At 42.3% G+C, this 26,012-nt stretch overlaps 1 protein-coding gene across 5 annotated transcripts in view; it reads right to left on the bottom strand.

Annotated features, from left to right (window-relative positions):
- Positions 1-26,012, bottom strand: part of SLC24A2 (solute carrier family 24 member 2) — a 533,689-nt gene that overhangs the window by 28,116 nt on the left and 479,561 nt on the right. For all 5 annotated transcript variants that reach the window (XM_054521034.2, XM_054521033.2, XM_054521032.2 and 2 more), the window contains one exon: positions 20,819-20,950. In XM_054521034.2, the coding sequence (XP_054377009.1) occupies positions 20,819-20,950 (132 nt within the window). The remainder of the gene's footprint in view (positions 1-20,818; positions 20,951-26,012) is intronic.

Genomic DNA, 26,012 nt, shown 5'->3' with positions numbered 1-26,012 from the left:
GTGTAAAAGTGTTCCTATTTCTCCACATCCTCTCCAGCATCTGTTGTTTCCTGACTTTTTAATGATTGCCATTCTAACTGGTGTGAGGTGGTATCTCATTGTGGTTTTCATTTGCATTTCTCTGATGGCCAGTGATGGTGAGCATTTTTTCATGTGTTTTTTGGCTGCATAAATGTCTTCTTTTGAGAAGTGTCTGTTCATGTCCTTTGCCCACTTTTTGATGGGGTTGTTTGTTTTTTTCTTGTAAATTTGTTTGAGTTCATTGTAGATTCTGGATATTAGCCCTTTGACAGATGAGTAGGTTGTGACAATTTTCTCCCATTTTGTAGGTTGCCTGTTCACTCTGATGGTAGTTTCTTTTGCTGTGCAGAAGCTCTTTAGTTTAATTAGATCCCATTTGTCAATTTTGGCTTTTGTTGCCATTGCTTTTGGTGTTTTAGACATGAAGTCCTTGCCCATGCCTATGTCCTGAATGGTAATGCCTAGGTTTTCCTTTAGGGTTTTTATGGTTTTAGGTCTAACATTTAAGTCTTTAATCCATCTTGAATTGATTTTTGTATAAGGTGTAAGGAAGGGATCCAGTTTCAGCTTTCTACATATGGCTAGCCAGTTTTCCCAGCACCATTTATTAAATAGGGAATCCTTTCCCCATTTCTTGTTTTTCTCAGGTTTGTCAAAGATCAGATAGTTGTAGATATGTGGCATTATTTCTGACGGCTCTGTTCTGTTCCATTGATCTATATCTCTGTTTTGGTACCAGTACCATGCTGTTTTGGTTACTGTAGCCTTGTAGTATAGTTTGAAGTCAGGTAGTGTGATGCCTTCAGCTTTGTTCTTTTGGCTTAGGATTGACTTGGCGATGCGGGCTCTTTTTTGGTTCCATATGAACTTTAAACTAGTTTTTTCCAATTCTGTGAAGAAAGTCTTTGGTAGCTTGATGGGGATGGCATTGAATCTGTAAATTACCTTGGGCAGTATGGCCATTTTCACGATGTTGATTCTTCCTACCCATGAGCATGGAGTGTTCTTCCATTTGTTTGTATCCTCTTTTATTTCCTTGAGCAGTGGTTTGTAGTTCTCCTTGAAGAGGTCCTTCACATCTCTTGTAAGTTGGATTCCTAGGTATTTTATTCTCTTTGAAGCAATTGTGAATGGGAGTTCACTCATGATTTGGCTCTCTGTTTGTCTGTTATTGGTGTATAAGAATGCTTGTGATTTTTGTACATTGATTTTGTATCCTGAGACTTTGCTGAAGTTGCTTATCAGCTTAAGGAAATTTTGGGCTGAGACAATGGGGTTTTCTAGATATACAATCATGTCATCTGCAAACAGGGACAATTTGACTTCCTCTTTTCCTAATTGAATACCCCTTATTTCCTTCTCCTGCCTAATTGCCCTGGCCAGAACTTCCAACACTATGTTGAATAGAAGTGGTGAGAGAGGGCATCCCTGACTTGTGCCAGTTTTCAAAGGGAATGCTTCCAGTTTTTGCCCATTCAGTATGATATTGGCTGTGGGTTTGTCATAGATAGCTCTTATTATTTTGAGATATGTCCCATCAATACCTAATTTATTGAGAGTTTTTAGCATGAAGGGTTGTTGAATTTTGTCAAAGGCCTTTTCTGCATCTATTGAGATAATCATGTGGTTTTTGTCTTTGGTTCTGTTTATATGCTGGATTACATTTATTGATTTGCGTATATTGAACCAGCCTTGCATCCCAGGGATGAAGCCCACTTGATCATGGTGGATAAGCTTTTTGATGTGCTGCTGGATTCAGTTTGCCAGTATTTTATTGAGGATTTTTGCATCAATGTTCATCAAGGATATTGGTCTAAAATTCTCTTTTTTGGTTGTGTCTCTGCCCGGCTTTGGTATCAGGATGATGCTGGCCTCATCAAATGAGTTAGGGAGGATTCCCTCTTTTTCTATTGATTGGAATAGTTTCAGAAGGAATGGTACCAGTTCCTCCTTGTACCTCTGGTAGAATTAGGCTGTGAACCCATCTGGTCCTGGACTTTTTTTGGTTGGTAAGCTATTGATTATTGCCACAATTTCAGCTCCTGTTATTGGTCTATTCAGAGATTCAACTTCTTCCTGGTTTAGTCTTGGGAGGGTGTATGTGTTGAGGAATTTATCCATTTCTTCTAGATTTTCTAATTTATTTGTGTAGAGGTGTTTGTAGTATTCTCTGATGGTAGTTTGTATTTCTGTGGGATCGGTGGTGATATCCCCTTTATCATTTTTTATTGCATCTGTTTGATTCTTCTTTTTTTCTTTATTAATCTTGCTAGTGGTCTATCAATTTTGTTGATCCTTTCAAAAAACCAGCTCCTGGATTCATTAATTTTTTGAAGGGTTTTTTGTGTCTCTATTTCCTTCAGTTCTGCTCTGATTTTAGTTATTTCTTGCCTTCTGCTAGCTTTTGAATGTGTTTGCTCTTGCTTTTCTAATTCTTTTAATTGTGATGTTAGGGTGTCAATTTTGGATCTTTCCTGCTTTCTCTTATGGGCATTTAGTGCTATAAATTTCCCTTTACACACTGCTTTGAATGCATCCCAGAGATTCTGGTATGTTGTGTCTTGGTTCTCATTGGTTTCAAAGAACATCTTTATTTCTGCCTTCATTTCGTTATGTACCCAGTAGTCATTCAGGAGCAGTTTGTTCAGTTTCCATGTAGTTGAGCGGTTTTGAGTGAGATTCTTAATCCTGAGTACTAGCTTGATTGCACTGTGATCTGAGAGATAGTTTGTTATAATTTCTGTTCTTTTACATTTACTGAGGAGAGCTTTACTTCCAAGTATGTGGTCAATTTTGGAATAGGTGTGGTGTGGTGCTGAAAAAAATGTATATTCTGTTGATTCGGGGTGGAGAGTTCTGTAGATGTCTATTAGGTCCGCTTGGTGCAGAGCTGAGTTCAATTCCTGGGTATCCTTGTTGACTTTCTGTCTCGTTGATCTGTCTGATGTTGACAGTGGGGTGTTAAAGTCTCCCATTATTAATGAGTGGGAGTCTAAGTCTCTTTGTAGATCACTCAGGACTTGCTTTATGAATCTGGGTGCTCCTGTATTGGGTGCATATACATTTAGGATAGTTAGCTCTTCTTGTTGAATTAATCCCTTTACCATTATGTAATGGCCTTCTTTGTCTCTTTTGATCTTTATTGGTTTAAAGTCTGTTTTATCAGAGACTAGGATTGCAACCTCTGCCTTTTTTTGTTTTCCATTTGCTTGGTAGATCTTCCTCCATCCTTTTATTTTGAGCCTATGTGTGTCTCTGCACGTGAGATGGGTTTCCTGAATACAGCACACTGATGGGTCTTGAGTCTTTATCCAGTTTGCCAGTCTGTGTCTTTTAATTGGAGCATTTAGTCCATTTACATTTAAAGTTAATATTGTTGTGTGTGAATTTGATTCTGTCATTATGATGTTAGCTGGTTATTTTGCTTGTTAGTTGATGCAGTCTCTTCCTAGTCTGGATGGTCTTTACATTTTGGCATGATTTTGCAGTGGCTGGTACCGGTTGTGCCTTTCCATGTTTAGCGCTTCCTTCAGGAGCTCTTTTAGGGCAGGCCTGGTGGTGACAAAATCTCTCAGCATTTGCTTGTCTGTAAAGTATTTTATTTCTCCTTCACTTATGAAGCTTAGTTTGGCTGGATATGTAATTCTGGGTTGAAAATTCTTTCTTTAAGAATGTTGAATATTGGCCCCCACTCTCTTCTGGCTTGTAGGGTTTCTGCCGAGAGATCTGCTGTTAGTCTGATGGGCTTCCCTTTGAGGGTAACCCGACCTTTCTCTCTGGCTGCCCTTAACATTTTTTCCTTCATTTCAACTTTGGTGAATCTGACAATTATGTGTCTTGGAGTTGCTCTTCTCGAGGAGTATCTTTGTGGCATTCTCTGTATTTCCTGAATCTGAATGTTGGCCTGCCTTGCTAGATTGGGGAAGTTCTCCTGGATAATATCCTGCAGAGTGTTTTCCAACTTGGTTCCATTCTCCCCGTCACTTTCAGGTACACCAATCAGACGTAGATTTGGTCTTTTCACATAGTCCCACATTTCTTGGAGGCTTTGCTCGTTTCTTTTTATTCTTTTTTCTCTAAACTTCCCTTCTCGCTTCATTTCATTCATTTCATCTTCCAGGGCTGATACCCTTTCTTCCATTTGATCGCATCGGCTCCTGAGGCTTCTGCATTCTTCACGTAGTTCTCGAGCCTTGGTTTTCAGCTCCATCAGCTCCTTTAAGCACTTCTCTGTATTGGTTATTCTAGTTATACATTCTCCTAAATTTTTTCAAAGTTTTCAACTTCTTTGTCTTTGGTTTGAATATCCTCCCGTAGCTCGGAGTAATTTGATTGTCTGAAGCCTTCTTCTCTCAGCTCGTCAAAGTCATTCTCCGTCTAGCTTTGTTCCGTTGCTGGTGAGGAACTATGTTCCTTTGGAGGAGGAGAGTCACTCTGCTTTTTAGAGTTTCCAGTTTTTCTGCTCTGTTTTTTCCCCCATCTTTGTGGTTTTATCTACTTTTGGTCTTTGATGATGGTGATGTACAGATGGGTTTTTGGTGTGGATGTCCTTTCTGTTAGTTTTCCTTCTAACAGACAGGACCCTCAGCTGCAGGTCTGTTGGAGTACCTGGCCGGCCGTGTGAGGTGTCAGCCTGCCCCTGCTGGGGGGTGCCTCCCAGTTAGGCTGCTCGGGGGTCAGGGGTCAGGGACCCACTTGAGGCAGTCAGCCGGTTCTCAGATCTCCAGCTGCGTGCTGGGAGAACCACTGCTCTCCTCAAAGTTGTCAGACAGGGACATTTAAGTCTGCAGAGGTTACTGCTGTCTTTTTGTTTGTCTGTGCCCTGCCCCCAGAGGTGGAGCCTACAGAGGCAGGCAGGCCTCCTTGAGCTGTGGTGGGCTCCACCCAGTTCAAGCTTCCTGGCTGCTTTGTTTACCTAAGCGAGCCTGGGCAATGGCGGGCGCCCCTCCCCCAGCCTCGCTGCCGACTTGCTGTTCGATCTGAGACTGCTGTGCTAGCAATCAGTGAGACTCCGTGGGCGTAGGACCCTCTGAGCCAGGTGTGGGCTATAATCTCCTGGTGCACCGTTTCCTAAGCCCGTCGGAAAAGCACAGTATTTGGGTGGGAGTGGCCCGATTTTCCAGGTGCCGTCTGTCACCCCTGGAAAGGGAACTCCCTGACCCCTTGGGCTTCCCGAGTGAGGCAATGCCTCGCCCCTGCTTCGGCTGGTGCACGGTGCACTCAACCACTGACCTGCGCCCACTGTCTGGCACTCCCTAGTGAGATGAACACGGTACCTCAGATGGAAATGCAGAAATCACCCGTCTTCTGTGTCGCTCACGCTGGGAGCTGTAGACCAGAGCTGTTCCTATTAGGCCATCTTGGCTCCGCTCTCATAAATTCTTCTGTTTCCTGACTTTTTAATGATCACCATTCTAACTGGTATGAGATGGTATCTCATTGTGGTTTTGATTTGCATTTGTCTAATGACCAGTGATGATGAGCTTTTTTTCATATGTTTGCTGGCTGCATAAATGTCGTCTTTTGAGAAGTGTCTGTTCATATCCTTTGCCCACTTTTTGATGGGGTTGTTTTTTTCTTGTAAATTTAAGTTCTTTGTAGATTCTGGATATTATTAGCCCTTTGTCAGATGGATAGATTGCAAAATTTTTCTCCCATTTTGTAGGTTGCCTATTCACTCTAATGGTAGTTCCTTTTGCTGGGCAGAAGCTCTTTAGTTTAATGAGACCCCATTTGTCAATTTTGGCTTTTGTTGCCATTGCTTTTGGTGTTTCAGACATGAAGTCTTTCCCAATGCCTATGTCCAGAATGGTATTGCCTAGGTTTTCTTCTTGGATTTTTATGCTTTTAGGTCTTATGGTGGAGTCTTTAATCCATCTTGAGTTAAAGTTTTCTGCATATGACTAGCCAATTTTCCCAACACCATTTATTAAATAGGGAATCCTTTCCCCATTGCTTGTTTTTGTCAGGTTTGTCAAAGATCAGATGATTGTAGATGTGTGGTGTTATTTATGAGGCCTCTGTTCTGTTCTATTGATCTATATACCTGTTTTGGTACTAGTACCATGCTGTTTTGGCTACTGTAGCCTAGTTTGAAGTCAGGTAGTGTGATGCCTCCAGCTTTGTTCTTTTTGCTTAGGATTGCCTTGACTATGCAGGCTCTTTTTTGGTTCCATATGAAGTTTAAAGTAGTTTTTCCAATTCTGTGAAGAAAGTCAATGGTAGCTTGATGGGGATAGCATTGAATCTATAAATTACTTTGGACAGTATGGCCATTTTCATGATATTGATTCTTCCTATCCATGAGCATGGCATGTTTTTCCATTTGTTTGTATCCTCTTATTTCCTTGAGCAGTGGTTTGCAGTTCTCCTTGAAGAGGTCCTTCACGTCCCTTGTAAGTTGTATTCCTAGGCATTTTATTCTCTTTGTAGCAGTTGTGAATGAGAGTTCACTCAGGCTCTCTGTTTGTCTGTCATTGGTGTATACGAATGCTTGTGATTTTTTGCATGTTGATATTGTATCCTGAGTTGCTGAAGCTGCTTATCAGCTTAAGGAGATTTTGGACTGGGACCACAGAGTTTTCTAAATATACAGTCATGTCATCTGCAAACAGAGACAATTTGACTTCCTCTTTTCCTAACTGAACACCCTTTGTTTCTTTCTCTTGCCTGATTGCCCTGGCCAGAACTTCCAATACTATGTTGAATAGGAGTGATGAGAGAGGGCATCCTTGTCTTGTGCCGGTTTTCAAAGGGAATGCTTCCACTTTTTGCCCATTCAGTATGATACTGGCTATGGGTGTGTCATAAACAGCTCTTATTATTTTGAGATACGTTCCATCAATACCTAGTTTACTGAGAATTTTTTAGCATGAAGAGAGTTGAATTTTTGTCGAAGGACTTTTCTGCATCTATTGAGATAATCATGTCATTTTTGTCATTGGTTCTGTTTATGTGATGGATTACATTTATTGATTTGCATATGTTAAACCAGCCTTGCATCCCAGGGATGAAGCCGACTTTATTGTGGTGCATAAGATTTTTGATGTGCTGCTGGATTCGGTTTGCCAGTATTTTATTGCGGATTTTTGCCTCGATGTTCATCAGGGATATTGGCCTGAAATTTTCTTTTTTTGTTGTGTCTCTACCAGGTTTTGGTATCAGGATGATGCTGGCCTTGTAAAATGAGTTAGGGAGAATTCCCTCTTTTTCTATTGTTTGAAATAGTTTCAGAAGGAATGGTACCAGTTCCTCTTTGTACCTCTGGTAGAATTTGGCTGTGAATCCATCTGGTCCTGGACTTTTTTTGGTTGGTAGGCTATTAATTACTGCCTCAATTTTAGAAGTTGTTATTGGTCTATTCGGGGATTCGACTTCTTCCTTGTTTAGTCTTGGGAGGGTGTATATGTCCAGGAATTTATCCATTTCTTCTAGATTTTCTAGTTTATTTGCATAGAGGTGTTTATAATATTCTCTGATGGTAGTCTGTATTTCTGTGGGATCAGTGGTGATATCCCCTTTATCATTTTTTTATTGCATCCATTTGATTCTTCTCTCTTTTATTAGTCTGGCTAGTAGTCTATCAATTTTGTTGACCTTTTCAAAAAACCAGCTCCTGGATTCATTGATTTTTTTTTTTTTTTTGAAGGGCTTTTCATGTCTCTATCTCCTTCATTTCTGCTCTGATCTTAGTTATTTCTTGTCTTCTGCTAGCTTTTGAATTTGTTTGCTCTTGCTTTTCTGGTTCTTTTAATTTTGATGTTAGGGTGTCAATTTTAGATCTTTCCTGCTTTCTCTTGTGGGCATTTAGTGCTACAAATTTCCCTCTACACAGTGCTTTAAATGTGTCCCAGAGATTGTACATTGTGTTGTTTGTTCTCATTGGTTTCAAAGAACATCTTTATTTCTGCCTTCATTTCGTTTTTTATCCAGTAGTCATTCAGGAGCACGTTGTTCAATTTCCATGTAGTTGTGCAGTTTTGAGTGGGTTTCTTAATCCTGAGTTCTAATTTGATTGCACTATGGTCTGAGAGACTGTTATGATTTCCATTCTTTTGCATTTGCTGAGGAGTGTTTTACTTCCAATTATGTGGTCAATTTTAGAATAAGTGCAATGTGGTGCTGAGAAGAATGTATATTCTGCTGATTTGGGGTAGAGAGTTCTGTAGGTGTTTATTAGATCCACTTGGTCCAGAGCTGAGTTCAAGTCCTGGATATCCATGCTAATTTTCTGTCTCGTTGATCTGTCTAATATTGGCAGTGGGGTATTAAATCTCCCACTATTATTCTGTGGGAGGGTAAGTCTCTTTGTAGGTCTCTAAGAACTTGCCTTATGAACCTGGGTGCTCCTAAATTGGGTGCATATATATTTAGGATAGTTAACTCTTCTTGTTGCATTGATCCCTTTACCATTATGTAATTCCCTTCTTTGTCTCTTTTGATCTTTGTTGGTTTCAAGTCTGTTTTGTCAGAGGCTAGGATTGCAACCCCTGCTTTTTTTTTTTTTTTTTTTTTGCTTTCCATTTGCTTGGTAAATCTTCCTCCATCCCTTTATTTTATGCCTATGTTTATCTTTGCATGTGAGATGGGTCTCCTGAATACAGCACACTGATGGGTCTTGACTCTTTATCCAATTTGCCAGTCTATGTCTTTTAATTAGGGAATTTATCACATTTACATTTAAGGTTAATATTGTTATGTGTGAATTTGATTCTGTCATTATGATGTTAGCTGGTTATTTTGCCTGTTAGTTGATGCAGTTTCTTTATAGTGTTGATGGTCTTTACAATTTAGTATGTTTTTGCAGTGGCTGGTTCCAGTTGTTCCTTTCCATGTTTAGTGCTTCCTTCAGGAGCTCTTGTAAGGCAGGCCTGGTGGTGACAAAATCTCTCAGCATTTGCTTGTCTGTAAAGGATTTTATTTCTCCTTCGCTTGAAACTTAGTTTGCCTGGATATGAAATTCTGGGTTGAAAATTCTTTTAAAAATGTTGAATATTTGCCCCTACTTTCTTCTGGCTTATAAGGTCTCTGCAGAGACATCTGCTGTTGGTCTGATGGGCTTCCCTTTGTGGGTAACCTGACCTTTCTTTCTGGCTGCCCTTAACATTTTTTCCTTCATTTCAACCTTGGTGAATCTGATGATTATATGTCTTGGGGTTGCTCTTCTCAAGGAGTATCTTTGTAGTGTTCTCTGTATTTCCTGAATTTGAATGTTGGCCTGTCTTGCTAGGTTGGGGAAGTTCTCCTGGATAATATCCTGAAGAGTGTTTTCCAATTTGGTTCCATTCTTTCCATCACTTTCAGGTACACCAATCAGAGTAGATTTGATCTTTTCATATAGTCCCATATTTCTTGGAGGCTTTGTTTGATCCTTTTCATTCTTTTTTCTCTAATCTTGTCTTCTGACTTTATTTCATTAAGTTGATTTTCACTCTCTGATATCCTTTCTTCTACTCGATTGATTCAGCTATTTATAGTTGTGTATGCTTCACAGAGTTCTCATGCTGTGTTTTTCAGCTCCATCAGGTCATTTATGTTCCTCTCTAAACTGGTTATTCCAGTTAGCAATTCATCTAACCTTTTTTCAAGGTTCTTAGCTTGCTTGCATTGGGTTAGAACATGCTCCTTTAGCTCGGAGGAGTTTGTTATTACCCACCTTCTGAAGCTTACTTCTGTCAAGTCATCAAACACTTTCTCCGTCCATTTTTGTTCCATTGCTGGTGAGGAGTTGTGATCCTTGAGAAGAGGTGTTCAGGTTTTTGGAATTTTCAGCCTTTTTGTGCTGGTTTCTCCCCATCTTCGTGAATTTATCTACCTTTGGTCTTTGTAGTCAGTGACCTTGGAATTGGGTCTCTGAGTTGGATGTGCTATTCCTTTCTGTTTTTTAGTTTTCCTTCTTTTTTTTTTTTTTGAGACAGAGTCTCGTTCTGTTGCCTATGCTGGAGTGCAGTGGTGCTATCTCGGCTCACTGCAAGCTCTGCCTCCTGGGTTCACGCCATTCTCCTGCCTCAGCCTCCCGAGTAGCTGGGACTACAGGCACCCACCACCATGCCTGGCTAATTTTTTGTGTTTTTACTAGAGAAAGGGTTTCACCGTGTTAGCCAGAATGGTCTCAATCTCCTGACCTCGTGATCCATCCACCTCGGCCTCCCAAAGTGCTGGGATTAGAGGTGTTAGCCACCATGCCTGGCCTAGTTTTCCTTCTAACAGGCCCCTGTGCTGCAGGTCTGCTGGAGTTTGCTGGAGGTCCACTCCAGACCCTGTTTGCCTGGGTATCACCAGAGGAGGCTGCAGAACAGCAAAGACTGCTGCCTGTTTTTTCCTCTGGAACCTTTGTCCCATATGGGCACCTGCCAGATGCCAGCCAGAGCTCTCCTGTATGAGGTAGGTCTGTTGGCCCCTACTGGGAGGTGTCTCCCAGTCAGGATACATGGGTGTCAGGAACCCACTTCAGGAGGCAGTCTGATCCTTAGCAGAGCTTGAATGCTGTGCTGGGAGATCTGCTGCTCTCTTCAGAGCCAGCAGGCAGAGACGTTTAAGTCTGCTGAAGCTGTACCTATAACCACCCCTTCTCCCAGGTGCTCTGTCCCAGGGAGATGGGGGTTTTATCTGTATGTTTGGGGCTGCTGCCTTTTTTTTTTTTTTTTTTTTTCCCAGAGCTGCCCTTCCCAGAGAGGAGGAATCTATAGAAGCAGCCTGGCCACAGAGGCCTTGCTGAGCTGCAGTGGGCTCCACCCAGTTTGAACTTCCCAGTGGCTTTGTTTACACTCTGAGGGTAAAACTGCCTACTCAAGCCTCTGCACTGGTTGACACCCCTTCCCCTACCAAGCTTGAGCATGCCAGGTCAACCTCAGACTGTTGTGCTGGCAGTGAAAATTTCAAGTTGTGGATCTTAGCTTGCTGGGCTCCATGGGGATTGGACCCACCAAGCCAGACCACTTGGCTCCCTGCCTTCGGCCCCCTTTCCAGGGGAGTGAACGGTTCTGTTTCACTGGTGTTCTGGCACCACTGAGGTATGGAAAAAAAAAAAAAAAAAAAAAAAAAACTCCTGCAACTAGCTCGGTGTCTGCACAAACGGCTACCCAGTTTTGTGCTTGAAACCCAGGCCCTGGTGACATAGGCACTGGAGGGAATCTTCTGGTCTGTGGGTTGCAAAGACCAGAAGCACAGTGTCTGGGCTGGAGTGCACTGTTCCTAATGGCACAGTCCCTCACAGCTTCCCTTGGGTAGGGGAGAGAATTTCCTGACCCCTTGCACTTCCTGGGTGAGGCGACACCCCACACCCCACCTTAGTTGGAAATGCAGAAATCACCCGCCTTCTGTGGCGATCTTGCTGGGAGCTGCATACTGGAGCTGTTCCTATTTGGCCATCTTGCCAGCAATCCTGTCTTTATATCTCTTAAGCACTGGCCAAGGCCCAGTGTTTGACACATAATAGGTGCTCAATAAATATTTGTAAAGGAAGTTGAAAAAAACCAAAGTGTTCTTCATAAGAGTCTTATTTCTGCTTGGAATAGCACAGAGTACTCAGAAAAACAAAAGAAATCCAGTCAATTCCAGGGCTGGCACTTGGGGGAACAATGAGGTAAAGCCCCACTGGCTACCCTGCCCATTCTGCAGGTAATGGCCCTCAGAGTGGGACTGTACAGGGAGGAGAGGACTGGGGACAGCTCTGTTTTCTCGCTCTGTGCCTCTTGGGATTGTGGCATCAGCCAGAGCAGTTGTCATGACCCAGGTAACGACTGCCTTGATTGATTTTTGTTGGTTTTCCAAAAGTTACCAGTTAGGAAGTTGGGAGCTTTTGATCTTCCCTAACAGCTTCTTTGACCTTTCAACTCAGATTACCAAGAGGATAAACACTTTGCCAGCCCTTTCTCTGAGAGTTCCTCCCAATCCTGAGAGTCAAGGGCCTTGACTTACTGGCATCTTCCTCCCATTCCTGCACATCTTCCTGAGTGCCTCAATGGTTGTGTGCAAACATCCTCTCATCAACCAATCTGCGCCCATCTTCTGGGGGCCACACCACACGAGGCCCCTTTTGGGAATTTAGAAAACCATATCTGTCTCCCTGATTTTCCTCCCTAGGGCCACACAAAAGCACTGGACTAAACAGCAGAGCAAGAGAGAGAGAAACAGACAGACAGAGAGAGGAGAGATAATGCAAGCATATCTTAGAAACGTCAATGTGGTGTGAGCCAAGAAAAATCAAACACATTCAGCTATTTGGTTGTGGGTTTTCAGGAAGTCAGGCCTTTGCATAGTGCAGATGCTGTACAATGGTATCTTGAATAAAGAAACTTAAATATTGCTTTAAGTGAGCCACACCTGTGTCATGCATCCTTTGGCAGGAAACCTATACTGTTAGGAGTTCGTACAAGAAGTCCTTTCTTGTCTACTTGACAAGACATGGCTCTCTACCAGGCTGCATTATTTAAGGGCCAAGGTAATGGGATGGGGTTTTTCTTCTGTCTTTTTCAAATGAAGGAGCTCTTGAAGACTTATGATAAATTATGCTGGAAGTTATCAAAATATTCTATTCCAAGTGCTTTTAGAAATGATTTTTTTAAAATTTATTATTATTATACTTTAGGTTTTATGGTACATGTGCGCAATGTGCAGGTTAGTTACATATGTATACATGTGCCATGCTGGTGCGCTGTACCCACTAACTCGTCATCTAGCATTAGGTATATCTCCCAATGCTATCCCTCCCCCGTCCCCCAACCCCACAACAGTCCCGGAAGTGTGATGTTCCCCTTCCTGTGTCTATGTGTTCTCATTGTTCAAAAAAAAAAAAAAAAAAAGAAATGATTTTTTTTAAATGATTTTTTTTTCTACTTTCTGGCATCACTAAATATGAAGCAAAGCCCAAGCCATGTGGTCACACAGACCTGGGTCTGGATCTCAGCCCTACCTTCTAGGAAATGACCAGGTATAAATTAGTTAACTTCTTTGTGCCTAAGTTTCTTTCTACTTATGCCAACAATATACATATTCCTACACTAGATGTTTCCTGAAATTACATAATATAGTTTACTGTGGGCCAATAACTCAAGGCCTTGGGCTCTCAGGGTTGAGAAGGACTTTTAGAATAAAGGCTGGCAAAATGTTCATCCTCTTGCCAATCTGAGTTGAAAGATCGAGAAGGTATTAGAGAAGATCAAAGTCTCCTGATTGGCAACTGCTGGCAAACCAACAGGAATCAATCAAGGCAGTTGTTATCTGGGTTATGACGACTGCCCTGGCTGATGCACATAACAAGAAAATGGAGCTGTCCACGATGCTCTCCTCCCTGTGCAGTCCCCCTTTGAGAGTCAGCCCCTGCAGCATGGCCAGGATAGCCACTGGGGCTTCTCTCATTGCTCCCCCCAAGGGCCAGCCCTGGGATGGACTGGATTTCCGAGTATACTGTGTGCTGTTCCAAACAGAAATGAGACTCTCACAAGGAACATTTAGTACAGAATCTGATGCATATTAGGTATACAGTTTTGTTGAATGAGTTTGTGTGTGTGGTGCTATACTAAGAAGTAGAGCTGTTTCTCCTCCTCTCTCATAAGTTCTTTCACCTCTGGGGCAATGGCCCAAGAACTGACTTCAACAACAGTGGGTGGGTGTATTCTCTTGATTTGGTCTATACTCAGGTTGTACTTTGCTGATGTTGTTGCGTTCGGAGCACCCAGTACGTGATAATGGTAGATAATAAAATCGATTAAAGTAATGATAGTAACATAGTTGATTAAAGTAATGATACTCACAAGAATGTTCAAGAAAATGTGAGTAACCTTCCTGCTTCAGACCTTCAGTTGCCCTTCTTACCTTCTCAGAGACAAACGCTGTGGTGGTTTTATTTTATTATTTTTATTTTTTATTATTATTTTTTTCTTTTTATTTATTTATTTTATTATTATTATTATTATTATCATTATTATACTTTAGGTTTTATGGTACATGTGTGCAATGTGCAGGTAAGTTACATATGTATACATGTGCCATGCTGGTGCGCTGCACCCACCAACTTGTCATCTAGCGTTAGGTATATCTCCCAATGCTATCCCTCCCCCCTCCCCCCACCCCACAACAGTCCCCGAAGTGTGATGTTCCCCTTCCTGTGTTCATGTGTTCTCATTGTTCAATTCCCACCTATGAGTGAGAATATGCGGTGTTTGGTTTTTTGTTCTTGCGATAGTTTACTGAGAATGATGATTTCCAGTTTCATCCATGTCCCTACAAAGGACGTGAACTCATCATTTTTTATGGCTGCATAGTATTCCATGGTGTATATGTGCCACATTTTCTTAATCCAGTCTATCATTGTTGGACATTTGGGTTGGTTCCAAGTCTTTGCTATTGTAAATAATGCTGCAATAAACATATGTGTGCATGTGTCTTTATAGCAGCATGATTTATAGTCCTTTGGGTATATACCCAGTAATGGGATGGCTGGGTCGAATGGAATTTCTAGTTCTAGATCCCTGAGGAATCGCCACACTGACTTCCACAAGGGTTGAACTAGTTTACAGTCCCACCAACAGTGTAAAAGTGTTCCTATTTCTCCACATCCTCTCCAGCACCTGTTGTTTCCTGACTTTTTAATGATTGCCATTCTAACTGGCGTGAGATGGTATCTCATTGTGGTTTTTATTTGCATTTCTCTGATGGCCAGTGATGGTGAGCATTTTTTCATGTGTTTTTTGGCTGCATAAATGTCTTCTTTTGAGAAGTGTCTGTTCATGTCCTTCGCCCACTTTTTGATGGGGTTGTTTGTTTTTTTCTTGTAAATTTGTTGGAGTTCATTGTAGATTCTGGATATTAGCCCTTTGTCAGATGAGTAGGTTGCAAAAATTTTCTCCCATTTTGTAGGTTGCCTGTTCACTCTGATGGTAGTTTCCTTTGCTGTGCAGAAGCTCTTTAGTTTAATTAGATCCCATTTGTCAATTTTGGCTTTTGTTGCCATTGCTTTTGGTGTTTTAGACATGAAGTCCTTGCCCATGCCTATGTCCTGAATGGTAATGCCTAGGTTTTCTTCTAGGGTTTTTATGGTTTTAGGTCTAACATTTAAGTCTTTAATCCATCTTGAATTGATTTTTGTATAAGGTGTAAGGAAGGGATCCAGTTTCAGCTTTCTATATATGGCTAGCCAGTTTTCCCAGCACCATTTATTAAATAGGGAATCCTTTCCCCATTTCTTGTTTTTGTCAGGTTTGTCAAAGATCAGATACTTGTAGATATGTGGCATTATTTCTGACGGCTCCGTTCTGTTCCATTGATCTATATCTCTGTTTTGGTACCAGTACCATGCTGTTTTGGTTACTGTAGCCTTGTAGTATAGTTTGAAGTCAGGTAGTGTGATGCCTCCAGCTTTGTTCTTTTGGCTTAGGATTGACTTGGCGATGCGGGCTCTTTTTTGGTTCCATATGAACTTTAAAGTAGTTTTTTCCAATTCTGTGAAGAAAGTCATTGGTAGCTTGATGGGGATGGCATTGAATCTGTAAATTACCTTGGGAAGGATGGCCATTTTCATGATATTGATTCTTCCTACCCATGAGCATGGAATGTTCTTCCATTTGTTTGTATCCTCTTTTATTTCCTTGAGCAGTGGTTTGTAGTTCTCCTTGAAGAGGTCTTTCACATCCCTTGTAAGTTGGATTCCTAGGTATTTTATTCTCTTTGAAGCAATTGTGAATGGGAGTTCACTCATGATTTGGCTCTCTGTTTGTCTGTTATTGATGTATAAGAATGCTTGTGATTTTTGCACATTGATTTTGTATCCTGAGACTTTGCTGAAGTTGCTTATCAGCTTAAGGAGATTTTGGGCTGAGACAATGGGGTTTTCTAGATATACTATCATGTCATCTGCAAACAAGGACAATTTGACTTCCTCTTTTCCTAATTGAATACCCTTGATTTCCTTCTCCTGCCTAATTGCCCTGGCCAGAACTTCCAACACTATGTTGAATAGAAGTGGCGAGAGAGGGCATCCCTGTCTTGTGCCAGTTTTCAAAGGGAATGCTTCCAGTTTTTGCCCATTCAGTATGATATTGGCTGTGGGTTTGTCATAAATAGCTCTTATTATTTTGAGATACGTCCCATCAATTCCTAATTTATTGAGAGTTTTTAGCATGAAGGGTTGTTGAATTTTGTCAAAGGCCTTTTCTGCATCTATTGAGATAATCATGTGGTTTTTGTCTTTGGTTCTGTTTATATGCTGGATTACATTTATTGATTTGCGTATATTGAACCAGCCTTGCATCCCAGGGATGAAGCCCACTTGATCATGGTGGATAAGCTTTTTGATGTGCTGCTGGATTCTGTTTGCCAGCATCTTATTGAGGATTTTTGCATCAATGTTCATCAAGGATATTGGTCTAAAATTCTCTTTTTTTGTTGTGTCTCTGCCAGGCTTTGGTATCAGGATGATGCTGGCCTCATAAAATGAGTTAGGGAGGATTCCCTCTTTTTCTATTGATTGGAATAGTTTCAGAAGGAATGGTACCAGCTCCTCCTTGTACCTCTGGTAGAATTCGGCTGTGAACCCATCTGGTCCTGGACTTTTTTTGGTTGGTAAGCTATTGATTATTGCCACAATTTCAGCTCCTGTTATTGGTCTATTCAGAGATTCAACTTCTTCCTGGTTTAGTCTTGGGAGGGTGTATGTGTTGAGGAATTTATCCATTTCTTCTAGATTTTCTAGTTTATTTGCATAGAGGTGTTTGTAATATTCTCTGATGGTAGTTTGTATTTCTGTGGGATCGGTGGTGATATCCCCTTTATCATTTTTTATTGCATCTATTTGATTCTTCTCTCTTTTTTTCTTTATTAATCTTGCTAGCGGTCTATCAATTTTGTTGATCCTTTCAAAAAACCAGCTCCTGGATTCATTTATTTTTTGAAGGGTTTTTTGTGTCTCTATTTCCTTCAGTTCTGCTCTGATTTTAGTTATTTCTTGCCTTCTGCTAGCTTTTGAATGTGTTTGCTCTTGCTTTTCTAGTTCTTTTAATTGTGATGTTAGGGTGTCAATTTTGGATCTTTCCTGCTTTCTCTTGTGGGCATTTAGTGCTATAAATTTCCCTCTACACACTGCTTTGAATGCATCCCAGAGATTCTGGTATGTTGTGTCTTGGTTCTCGTTGGTTTCAAAGAACATCTTTATTTCTGCCTTCATTTCATTATGTACCCAGTAGTCATTCAGGAGCAGGTTGTTCAGTTTCCATGTAGTTGAGCGGTTTTGAGTGAGATTCTTAATCCTGAGTTCTAGCTTGATTGCACTGTGATCTGAGAGACAGTTTGTTACAATTTCTGTTCTTTTACATTTATTGAGGAGAGCTTTACTTCCAAGTATATGGTCAATTTTGGAATAGGTGTGGTGTGGTGCTGAAAAAAATGTATATTCTGTTGATTTGGGGTGGAGAGTTCTGTAGATGTCTATTAGGTCTGCTTGGTGCAGAGCTGAGTTCAATTCCTGGGTATCCTTGTTGACTTTCTGTCTCGTTGATCTGTCTAATGTTGACAGTGGGGTGTTAAAGTCTCCCATTATTAATGTGTGGGAGTCTAAGTCTCTTTGTAGGTCACTCAGGACTTGCTTTATGAATCTGGATGCTCCTGTATTGGGTGCATATATATTTAGGATAGTTAGCTCTTCTTGTTGAATTAATCCCTTTACCATTATGTAATGGCCTTCTTTGTCTCTTTTGATCTTTGTTGGTTTAAAGTCTGTTTTATCAGAGACTAGGATTGCAACCCCTGCCTTTTTTTGTTTTCCATTTGCTTGGTAGATCTTCCTCCATCCTTTTATTTTGAGCCTATGTGTGTCTCTGCACGTGAGATGGGTTTCCTGAATACAGCACACTGATGGGTCTTGAGTCTTTATCCAATTTGCCAGTCTGTGTCTTTTAATTGGAGCATTTAGTCCATTTACATTTAAAGTTAATATTGTTATGTGTGAATCTGATCCTGTCATTATGATGTTGGCTGGATATTTTTCTCGTTAGTTGATGCAGTCTCTTCCTAGTCTCGATGGTCTTTACATTTCGGTATGATTTTGCAGTGGCTGGTACCGGTTGTGCCTTTCCATGTTTAGCGCTTCCTTCAGGAGCTCTTTTAGGGCAGGCCTGGTGGTGACAAAATCTCTCAGCATTTGCTTGTCTGTAAAGTATTTTATTTCTCCTTCACTTATGAAGCTTAGTTTGGCAGGATATGAAATTCTGGGTTGAAAATTCTTTTCTTTAAGAATGTTGAATATTGGCCCCCACTCTCTTCTGGCTTGTAGGGTTTCTGCCGAGAGATCCGCTGTTAGTCTGATGGGTTTCCCTTTGATGGTAACCCGACCTTTCTCTCTGGCTGCCCTTAACATTTTTTCCTTCATTTCAACTTTGGTGAATCTGACAATTATGTGTCTTGGAGTTGCTCTTCTCGAGGAGTATCTTTGTGGCGTTCTCTGTATTTCCTGAATCTGAATGTTGGCCTGCCTTGCTAGATTGGGGAAGTTCTCCTGGATAATATCCTGCAGAGTGTTTTCCAACTTGTTTCCATTCTCCCCGTCACTTTCAGGTACACCAATCAGACGTAGATTTGGTCTTTTCACATAGTCCCACATTTCTTGGAGGCTTTGCTCGTTTCTTTTTATTCTTTTTTCTCTAAACTTCCCTTCTCGCTTCATTTCATTCATTTCATCTTCCAGGGCTGATACCCTTTCTTCCATTTGATCGCATCGGCTCCTGAGGCTTCTGCATTCTTCACGTAGTTCTCGAGCCTTGGTTTTCAGCTCCATCAGCTCCTTTAAGCACTTCTCTGTATTGGTTATTCTAGTTATACATTCTTCTAAATTTTTTTCAAAGTTTTCAACTTCTTTGCCTTTGGTTTGAATATCCTCCCGTAGCTCGGAGTAATTTGATCGTCTGAAGCCTTCTTCTCTCAGCTCGTCAAAGTCATTCTCCGTCCAGCTTTGTTCTGTTGCTGGTGAGGAACTGCGTTCCTTTGGAGGAGGAGAGGTACTCTGGTTTTTAGAGTTTCCAGTTTTTCTGCTCTGTTTTTTCCCCATCTTTGTGGTTTTATCTACTTTTGGTCTTTGATGATGGTGATGTACAGATGGGTTTTGGGTGTGGATGTCCTTTCTGTTAGTTTTCCTTCTAACAGACAGAACCCTCAGCTGCAGGTCTGTTGGAGTACCTGGCCGGCCGTGTGAGGTGTCAGTCTGCCCCTGCTGGGGGGTGCCTCCCAGTTAGGCTGCTCGGGGGTCAGGGGTCAGGGACCCACTTGAGGAGGCAGTCAGCCGGTTCTCAGATCTCCAGCTGCGTGCTGGGAGAACCACTGCTCTCCTCACAGCTGTCAGACAGGGACATTTAAGTCTGCAGAGGTTACTGCTGTCTTTTTGTTTGTCTGTGCCCTGCCCCCAGAGGTGGAGCCTACAGAGGCAGGCAGGCCTCCTTGAGCTGTGGTGGGCTCCACCCAGTTCAAGCTTCCAGGCTGCTTTGTTTACCTAAGCGAGCCTGGGCAATGGCGGGCGCCCCTCCCCCAGCCTCGCTGCCGACTTGCTGTTTGATCTCAGACTGCTGTGCTAGCAATCAGCGAGACTCCGTGGGCGTAGGACCCTCTGAGCCAGGTGCGGGCTATACTCTCCTGGGGCACCGGTTCCTAAGCCCGTCGGAAAAGCACAGTATTCGGGTGGGAGTGGCCCGATTTTCCAGGTGCCGTCTGTCACCCCTGGAAGGGGAACTCCCTGACCCCTTGCGCTTCCCGAGTGAGGCAATGCCTCACCCCTGCTTCGGCTGGCGCACAGTGCGCTCACCCACTGACCTGCGCCCACTGTCTGGCACTCCCTAGTGAGATGAACACGGTACCTCAGATGGAAATGCAGAAATCACCCGTCTTCTGCGTCGCTCGCGCTGGGAGCTGTAGACTGGAGCTGTTCCTATTCGGCCATCTTGGCTCCTCCCCCCTGCTGTGGTGGTTTTAAAACATGGTTGCAAATTCTTTGACACTTTTCCCAACAGGAGAGTGATATGCTATATGACACTGATGTATTCTAGGTAAACTTTTTGTTTCCTCCCTCTTTAATAAAGACACACTTATGACTGCTTTGGTCAATAGGGCATAGCAGAAGTGAATCTATGTAACTTCTGGGACTGAATCATCATAGACCATGCAGTTTCTGCCTTCTGTCACTGCAACACTCACTCCTGGAGTCCTGACTGACCTCTTATGTAAAACATTTCACGATCCTGAGGCCACCATGCTGTGAGGAAGCCCAAGTCACATGAAGAGGCCATGTTTAGGCATTCCAGTAGACAGTCCCAGCTGAGCCTAGCCTTTGAATCATTTCTGCCCAGGTGCCAGAAATGGCAAAGAAGCCTCCAGATGATGGTAGCCCCAAGATGAGATACACATAACCCTTCAAGTCTTCCTACTTCAGGCCACAGACATAATGGAGCAGAGACAAGCCATCCACCATGTGCCCTATTCAAATTCCTGATCGACAGGATCCAAGAGCAGACTAAAATGATGGTTGTTTCACACCACTAAGTTTTGGGGTAGTTTGTTATGCAGATTTGATAACCTGAACAATCAGTGTGATTGTGTGTCTGCTCAGAGAAATTTGTATCTTCTTAATGTCACTTTCTCTTTTTCCTTAAACTTAAAATTTTTTTTGTTACATAATAGTTGTACCTATTTATGGGGTACATGTGAGATTTTGATACAAGTGTACTTCCTTTTTCCTTTTAACACAAACTGAAGCAGAGTATGCACCCTGTTATGTACCACACGTTTTACAAGGAAACTATTTTTAAAATGCTTTACTTACAGGTTTGCGAACGTCAGGTAAGGTAATCCAGAGAGGAAACACTATGGGGAAAACAATCAGAAATGTGACTTGCTTGCGGGTTTCAGAAGGCCAGGCAAGGCTGAGAGGCTGGTCCTCCTCCTCATCAGCGGTCTGTGGTAGAAAAAGAGGTAAAATTAAACAAACAAACAAAAAAAATTAAATGTACACAGGCACAACCGCAGGAGCACAGAACAAAGGGGAAGCTCCATGTCTTATCAGGAGTTTTCTGGACTCGTTGCAGTAGCTTCATATGTGTGTTTTTGAGGTTTGTAAGATAAACCTCATTTGTCACAGTCTGAGTCCTAGGAACAAATAATACATAGTCCAGCCATGAGCACGTAAGAATTTTCTTTTCTCTCCTTGAACGCTCTTCAGCTTCTCATGTTCATCAACTGATTATTCAACTGGAGTGGGCTACAGCTACAATTCACGAGCTTCTTATAACAAACTATATCTGTGGAGGAAAAGACTTGATGACCACCATCTCCCCATCTTTCCATTTCCTTGAAGACAGAGCCACAAGCTTCAGGCTCCTTGGGAAGGAGAGCACTGATAAAAAATATTTCTTTTTCTCTTCTTTTGGAACACTGATTTTCATCAGGCAAATGAAAGTAACCACAGAAACAATTCAGTAATACTACTAAGAGAGATTAACTTCCCACTGGCCTTGGAATAGCTAAGTGCATCGATTTTTGTGTGGCTGTGAGTTTTTTTTCTTTCATTGATATTTTACGTATTTATGGGGTACATGTATTTTTTACATGCATTGAATGTGTAACGATCAAGTCAGGGTATTTGGGGCCTCCATCATCTTGAGTGTTTATCATTTCTGTGTGTGGTAACATTCCAAGCCCTCTCTTCTAGCTTTGGAATATATAGCGTATTGTTGCTAGCTATGGTCACCCTAGTCTCCTAAGGAACATTAGAACTGATTTCTTCTATCTAACTGTAAGTTTGTACCCATTGACCGACCTCTCTTCATTTCTCCCTCTCACCCCCACACCCTTCTCTGGTTGTGAGTTGGTCACCTGCTTAACCACAGTTAAATTCTAAACCATTGTACTTGCAGACAAAGACTTATGCAAACATATGTCTCAGTCCTCAGAAACAGAAGGTAGAAGTCGAGCAAGACACTGAACCTGCAGAGGGTGTCAGAGCCAGGGAACAAACTTCAGAGTCTCTGACTTGCCAGCCAGTGGCCTGCGTTTTAATTTGTCAGCCCCTGAAGTCAGTAGCTTCTGAAGTCAGGGCTAGAAGAGATGGAGGGAGGGTCTGGGCCCAGCAGGGGGTGACCATTAGCCTGTCAGCTGAGCCCTCAACACTTCCAAAACAGCACTGTAGACATCATCAATCACTCCCTTCCCTGCTTGTTTAAAAATGAAAGTGCAGCAGTGGACCACGCATCAGATCTAAAAATATCAACAGTAACTTTTCCACTGATGCTTCCTTTTGAGACCATATAAATAACTTTAGAAAGCTTCTACCCCTGGGGCTCTTGCTTCCAGCACCACACACTTTTCAAACAGTGAGAGCACCCCCCTCCAGCACCTGTGTCCCTACAGAGGTGGCATGAGGGGCAGGCTTAGGTCAGCTGGCCTTGAGGGAGAGGTCAGGGCTGGGTGAGAGGCCGGGCTCGCAGCAATGCTATGTCTTGTTTATTTATCTGGCAAACCTGAGGTACTGCCGAAAGTATGTGTAGTGGTTTACACAATCTCTTCAACTCTCTCTAGGAGTTACAATTTGAAATAATAATTTAAAAAAGGGATGCCAAGCCATACTGAAAAGGGTTAGTAACAACAGGTTCTTCTGCTTCGGGTATATGTCCTTGGCAGTGGGTAAAAGAATTTGTAAACAGTAAATATGGTGGAATTAAAGGGATTAGGTATAATAATATGGCAGAATCAGGAAGTTGGCACAGTTTATTTTGGTCCCCTGGATCCTTTTTAAATATACACCTCATACTCCCTATTTCTTTGCTATGCAATTCACATATTATTCCATCCATTGCTTTCTTTCTTCCATCCTGAGGGCTTCCATCTTTGGTGGAAGTTTGGTGTGCTGGCTCTGGTCCCTCTTCTATGCCACCTCTGTCTCTTCCTTGTGGATATAGCAGGTGTAGAGAATATCATTCCCTATTGGGCTCACCAGCCTCCCAAGGTATCAGCTAGCTACGTGAATAATCTTTGTGTCATGGGGCCAACGTGGATTAAGGAGATAGGTATATTTTCCTGTCTGTTCCCTCCCAGATACAATCCTTCTTGTTTAACCCAAATGAATGACTTTCCCCTTACCTCCTGGCAGATGCCCCAGAAATAGGCATGGGAGCCTTGGGGTATTGCGTCATTCTTAATAAATACCCCATCTCATATGAGAGATGATTTTTTTTCTAGCAGAGGGTCAGTCAGCTTCCCTGGAGACCCATCAAGCTGATGAGTTCATTAAGGCTCCTCCCCATTCTGGGATTGATGCCTCCCCCCCAGCTCTTCATCACTACCATCCACAATCTAGCAACTTTTCTCTCAACTTCAAGCTAACCTTTTTCTGATAAAACAAAAAGCAACTCTTTATGACTCATTATTTTAATGACACCAACAGATGGTGACATTTCATCAATAACCCTTCTGCTTATAACCTACGGATTAGCTCCTTTCTCCATCTGCCAAAGTCACCAGGCAGGCTTTGCCACTAGCAAATAGCAGAAAATAATAATTGTCTGTTTAGATGTATAAGCTCTAAACACACTACTGTCCAATGCAAACAATTAGCTATATGGAACAGCTTCCAAAGCTGCATTGGAGGTAGCTGTTGCTAGGGCAGAAATGGACTAGGAGAAGAGACTATATCTCAGGCTGTGCCAACAGGGCTCTCCATGGAAACTTCACAGCCTCCTGGGGGCCAAGTCCTGCTACAGGGAAGTACAGGAACCTAGAATCCTGGGGTGGATTTGAGAGGTCCCCCAGGAGCAAGGCTGTTGGCACACATTAGGTGAAATTATCTTTGCCAAGTACAGTCTCACTCTGGCTCAATGGGAGGCAGCTTGCAAGCTGGTTAGAGAAGTGGAAGAAAAAAATACTGTTCCAAGTTTGAGGCTTATTTTGTCTTTGTTCAAACTGGATGCTCCAGGGGAGAGGCCACTGGGGTTAGGGCAGTGATTTTCCAACTTTTCCTAGAGTTGTGGTATGCTGGCTTTGACCTTGTGACAACTCACCCTTACCTCCTAAAACTTCTGCAGAGTGTCCATAGAAAACAAAACAAAGCAAAATGGTCCAGAAAGGATTCAAATGGCTTTTGATATAAGGGCTTAAAATAGTTTGATATCTGCTGGGGTCTCTGTAGAAGTCCTAGAATTGTGTAAAGCTTTAAGGCCTTGTAATCTTTGATATGAAAAATCTGACACAAAAACATATGACTTTAAGTTCCCACATGATGGGTGGTGGTGTGTTGGTTGTCAGAACTTAAAAGAGTCAGTGCAGCTTGCTGGGCAGAGTAGGTGGTAGAGAATCAGGAATCCTGAGTTCCAGTGTTTGCTCAGGCTGTGATTCCTTGGGCAGTTACTACCAACACCTGCAAGCAGTCACTGAGCACCTACAGGTGCAAAGCACTGCATTTAATTCTAGGACTCGTGCTTTCGAGGAGTCTTGGATTTAAAAGGTAAGACGGAATGGAAGATTCCAAAGAATTACTGCAGTATTTATCCAGTTCCAGGGCTGCTGGCAGGTTAACGTCGCAAGAGACTACTGCTTGTCTTCCCGTATCTATTCTGCCTATTATGGACTGAATTGTGTTCCCCCTAGTCATGCCCCTTCCTTCTCCCCCAACCAAATTCATATGTTGAAGCTGCAACCCCCACCAGAATGTGACTTATTTGGAGATAGGCTCTTCAAAGAGGTAATTAAGTTAAAACAAGGCCACTAGGGTGGGTCCTAATCGAATCTGCCTGGTGTCCTTATAGGAGAAGATTAGGACACCTGGAGAGACACCAGGGGTTCCTTTGCACAGAGGAAGGGCCACATGAAGATGGGGACACAGCAAGAAGGCAGCGCCGGTAAGCAAAGGAGAGAGGCCTCCGAGGAAACCAACCCTGCCAAACACCTGCTGCTTGGATTTCTAGCGTCCAGAACTGTGGTAAAGTAGCTTTCAATAAAAAGTGATACAAATAAAAAGCAATATAGTGTAACAACTATTTACATAGCATTTACATTGCATTAGGCATTCTAAGTAATCTAGAGATGATTTAAAGGATATGGGAGGATATACATTTGTTATATGCAAATTCTACCCCATTTTATATCAGGGACTTGAGCATCCATGGAATTTGGTATCCTTGGGGATCTTGGAACCAGTCCCCCACAGATAGCAAGGGATGACAGTACTGCCTTTATGCTTTAACAAATAGAAAGCTTGCTTTTACCTAGCCTTGGAATAAAGACTCTGGTTTTCAGCCTTCTCGGCAAGGTGTGGCAATGTGATTAAGTTCTGGCCAAAGGATATATTGGAAGTGTCCTTCACACCACTTCCTGGATCTATCTTTAAAGGGTGTGGATGTACCCTTCCTCCTTCCTTCCTCTTTCTTGCTGGCTGGAGGGGACATTTTGACCACAGCAGAAGACAATCTTGGGCCATGGGGTGGAGGAACAATATATGAGGCTCTGAGTTTCTGACACCCATCAAGGGCCATTCGAGCCCTGGACTGCCTATACTGACTTGAGAGATAATCAGAAACTGATGATTGATTGCAATGCTTCCGGGACAAAGGCACCCACATGCTGTGACTTCGTTTGCTGAGCAGCCTGGGATTGCTCTACGAATTACACAGGAAGCAGGAATCTGGTTTCTCTATAAGATATCTTATTAATGCAGGTCAGGGGGCCACATGTTAACACTAGATGAGGTGTTAAAATGCAGGACTTAACCCTGGTTTTCTTGCTGTTTATAGGAAATTCTGCCCAAGTCATGCACCCACTTCACATCACAATATGTTCTTTCTCACAAGGATAATAAAAAGAGCACTCTCAAAAAAAAATTTATCTTATTCAAGCCATTGTTATTTTGGGTTTTTGGTTCTTTACGGTGCAAGTTTATCCTAACTGATCTAGTGTTCTCTTTATGAGGACTCAAGGGAGAAACAGCTCTCACATCTCAGCACTAAGAAAAGTCAGACCTCTTCTGAGAA

Source organism: Pongo abelii, chromosome 13 (genome assembly GCF_028885655.2).
Source record: "Pongo abelii isolate AG06213 chromosome 13, NHGRI_mPonAbe1-v2.0_pri, whole genome shotgun sequence".
Taxonomy (NCBI): Eukaryota; Metazoa; Chordata; class Mammalia; order Primates; family Hominidae; genus Pongo; species Pongo abelii.
The sequence above is the reverse complement of the archived record's forward strand: the minus strand, read 5'-3'. Positions and strand labels throughout refer to the sequence as shown.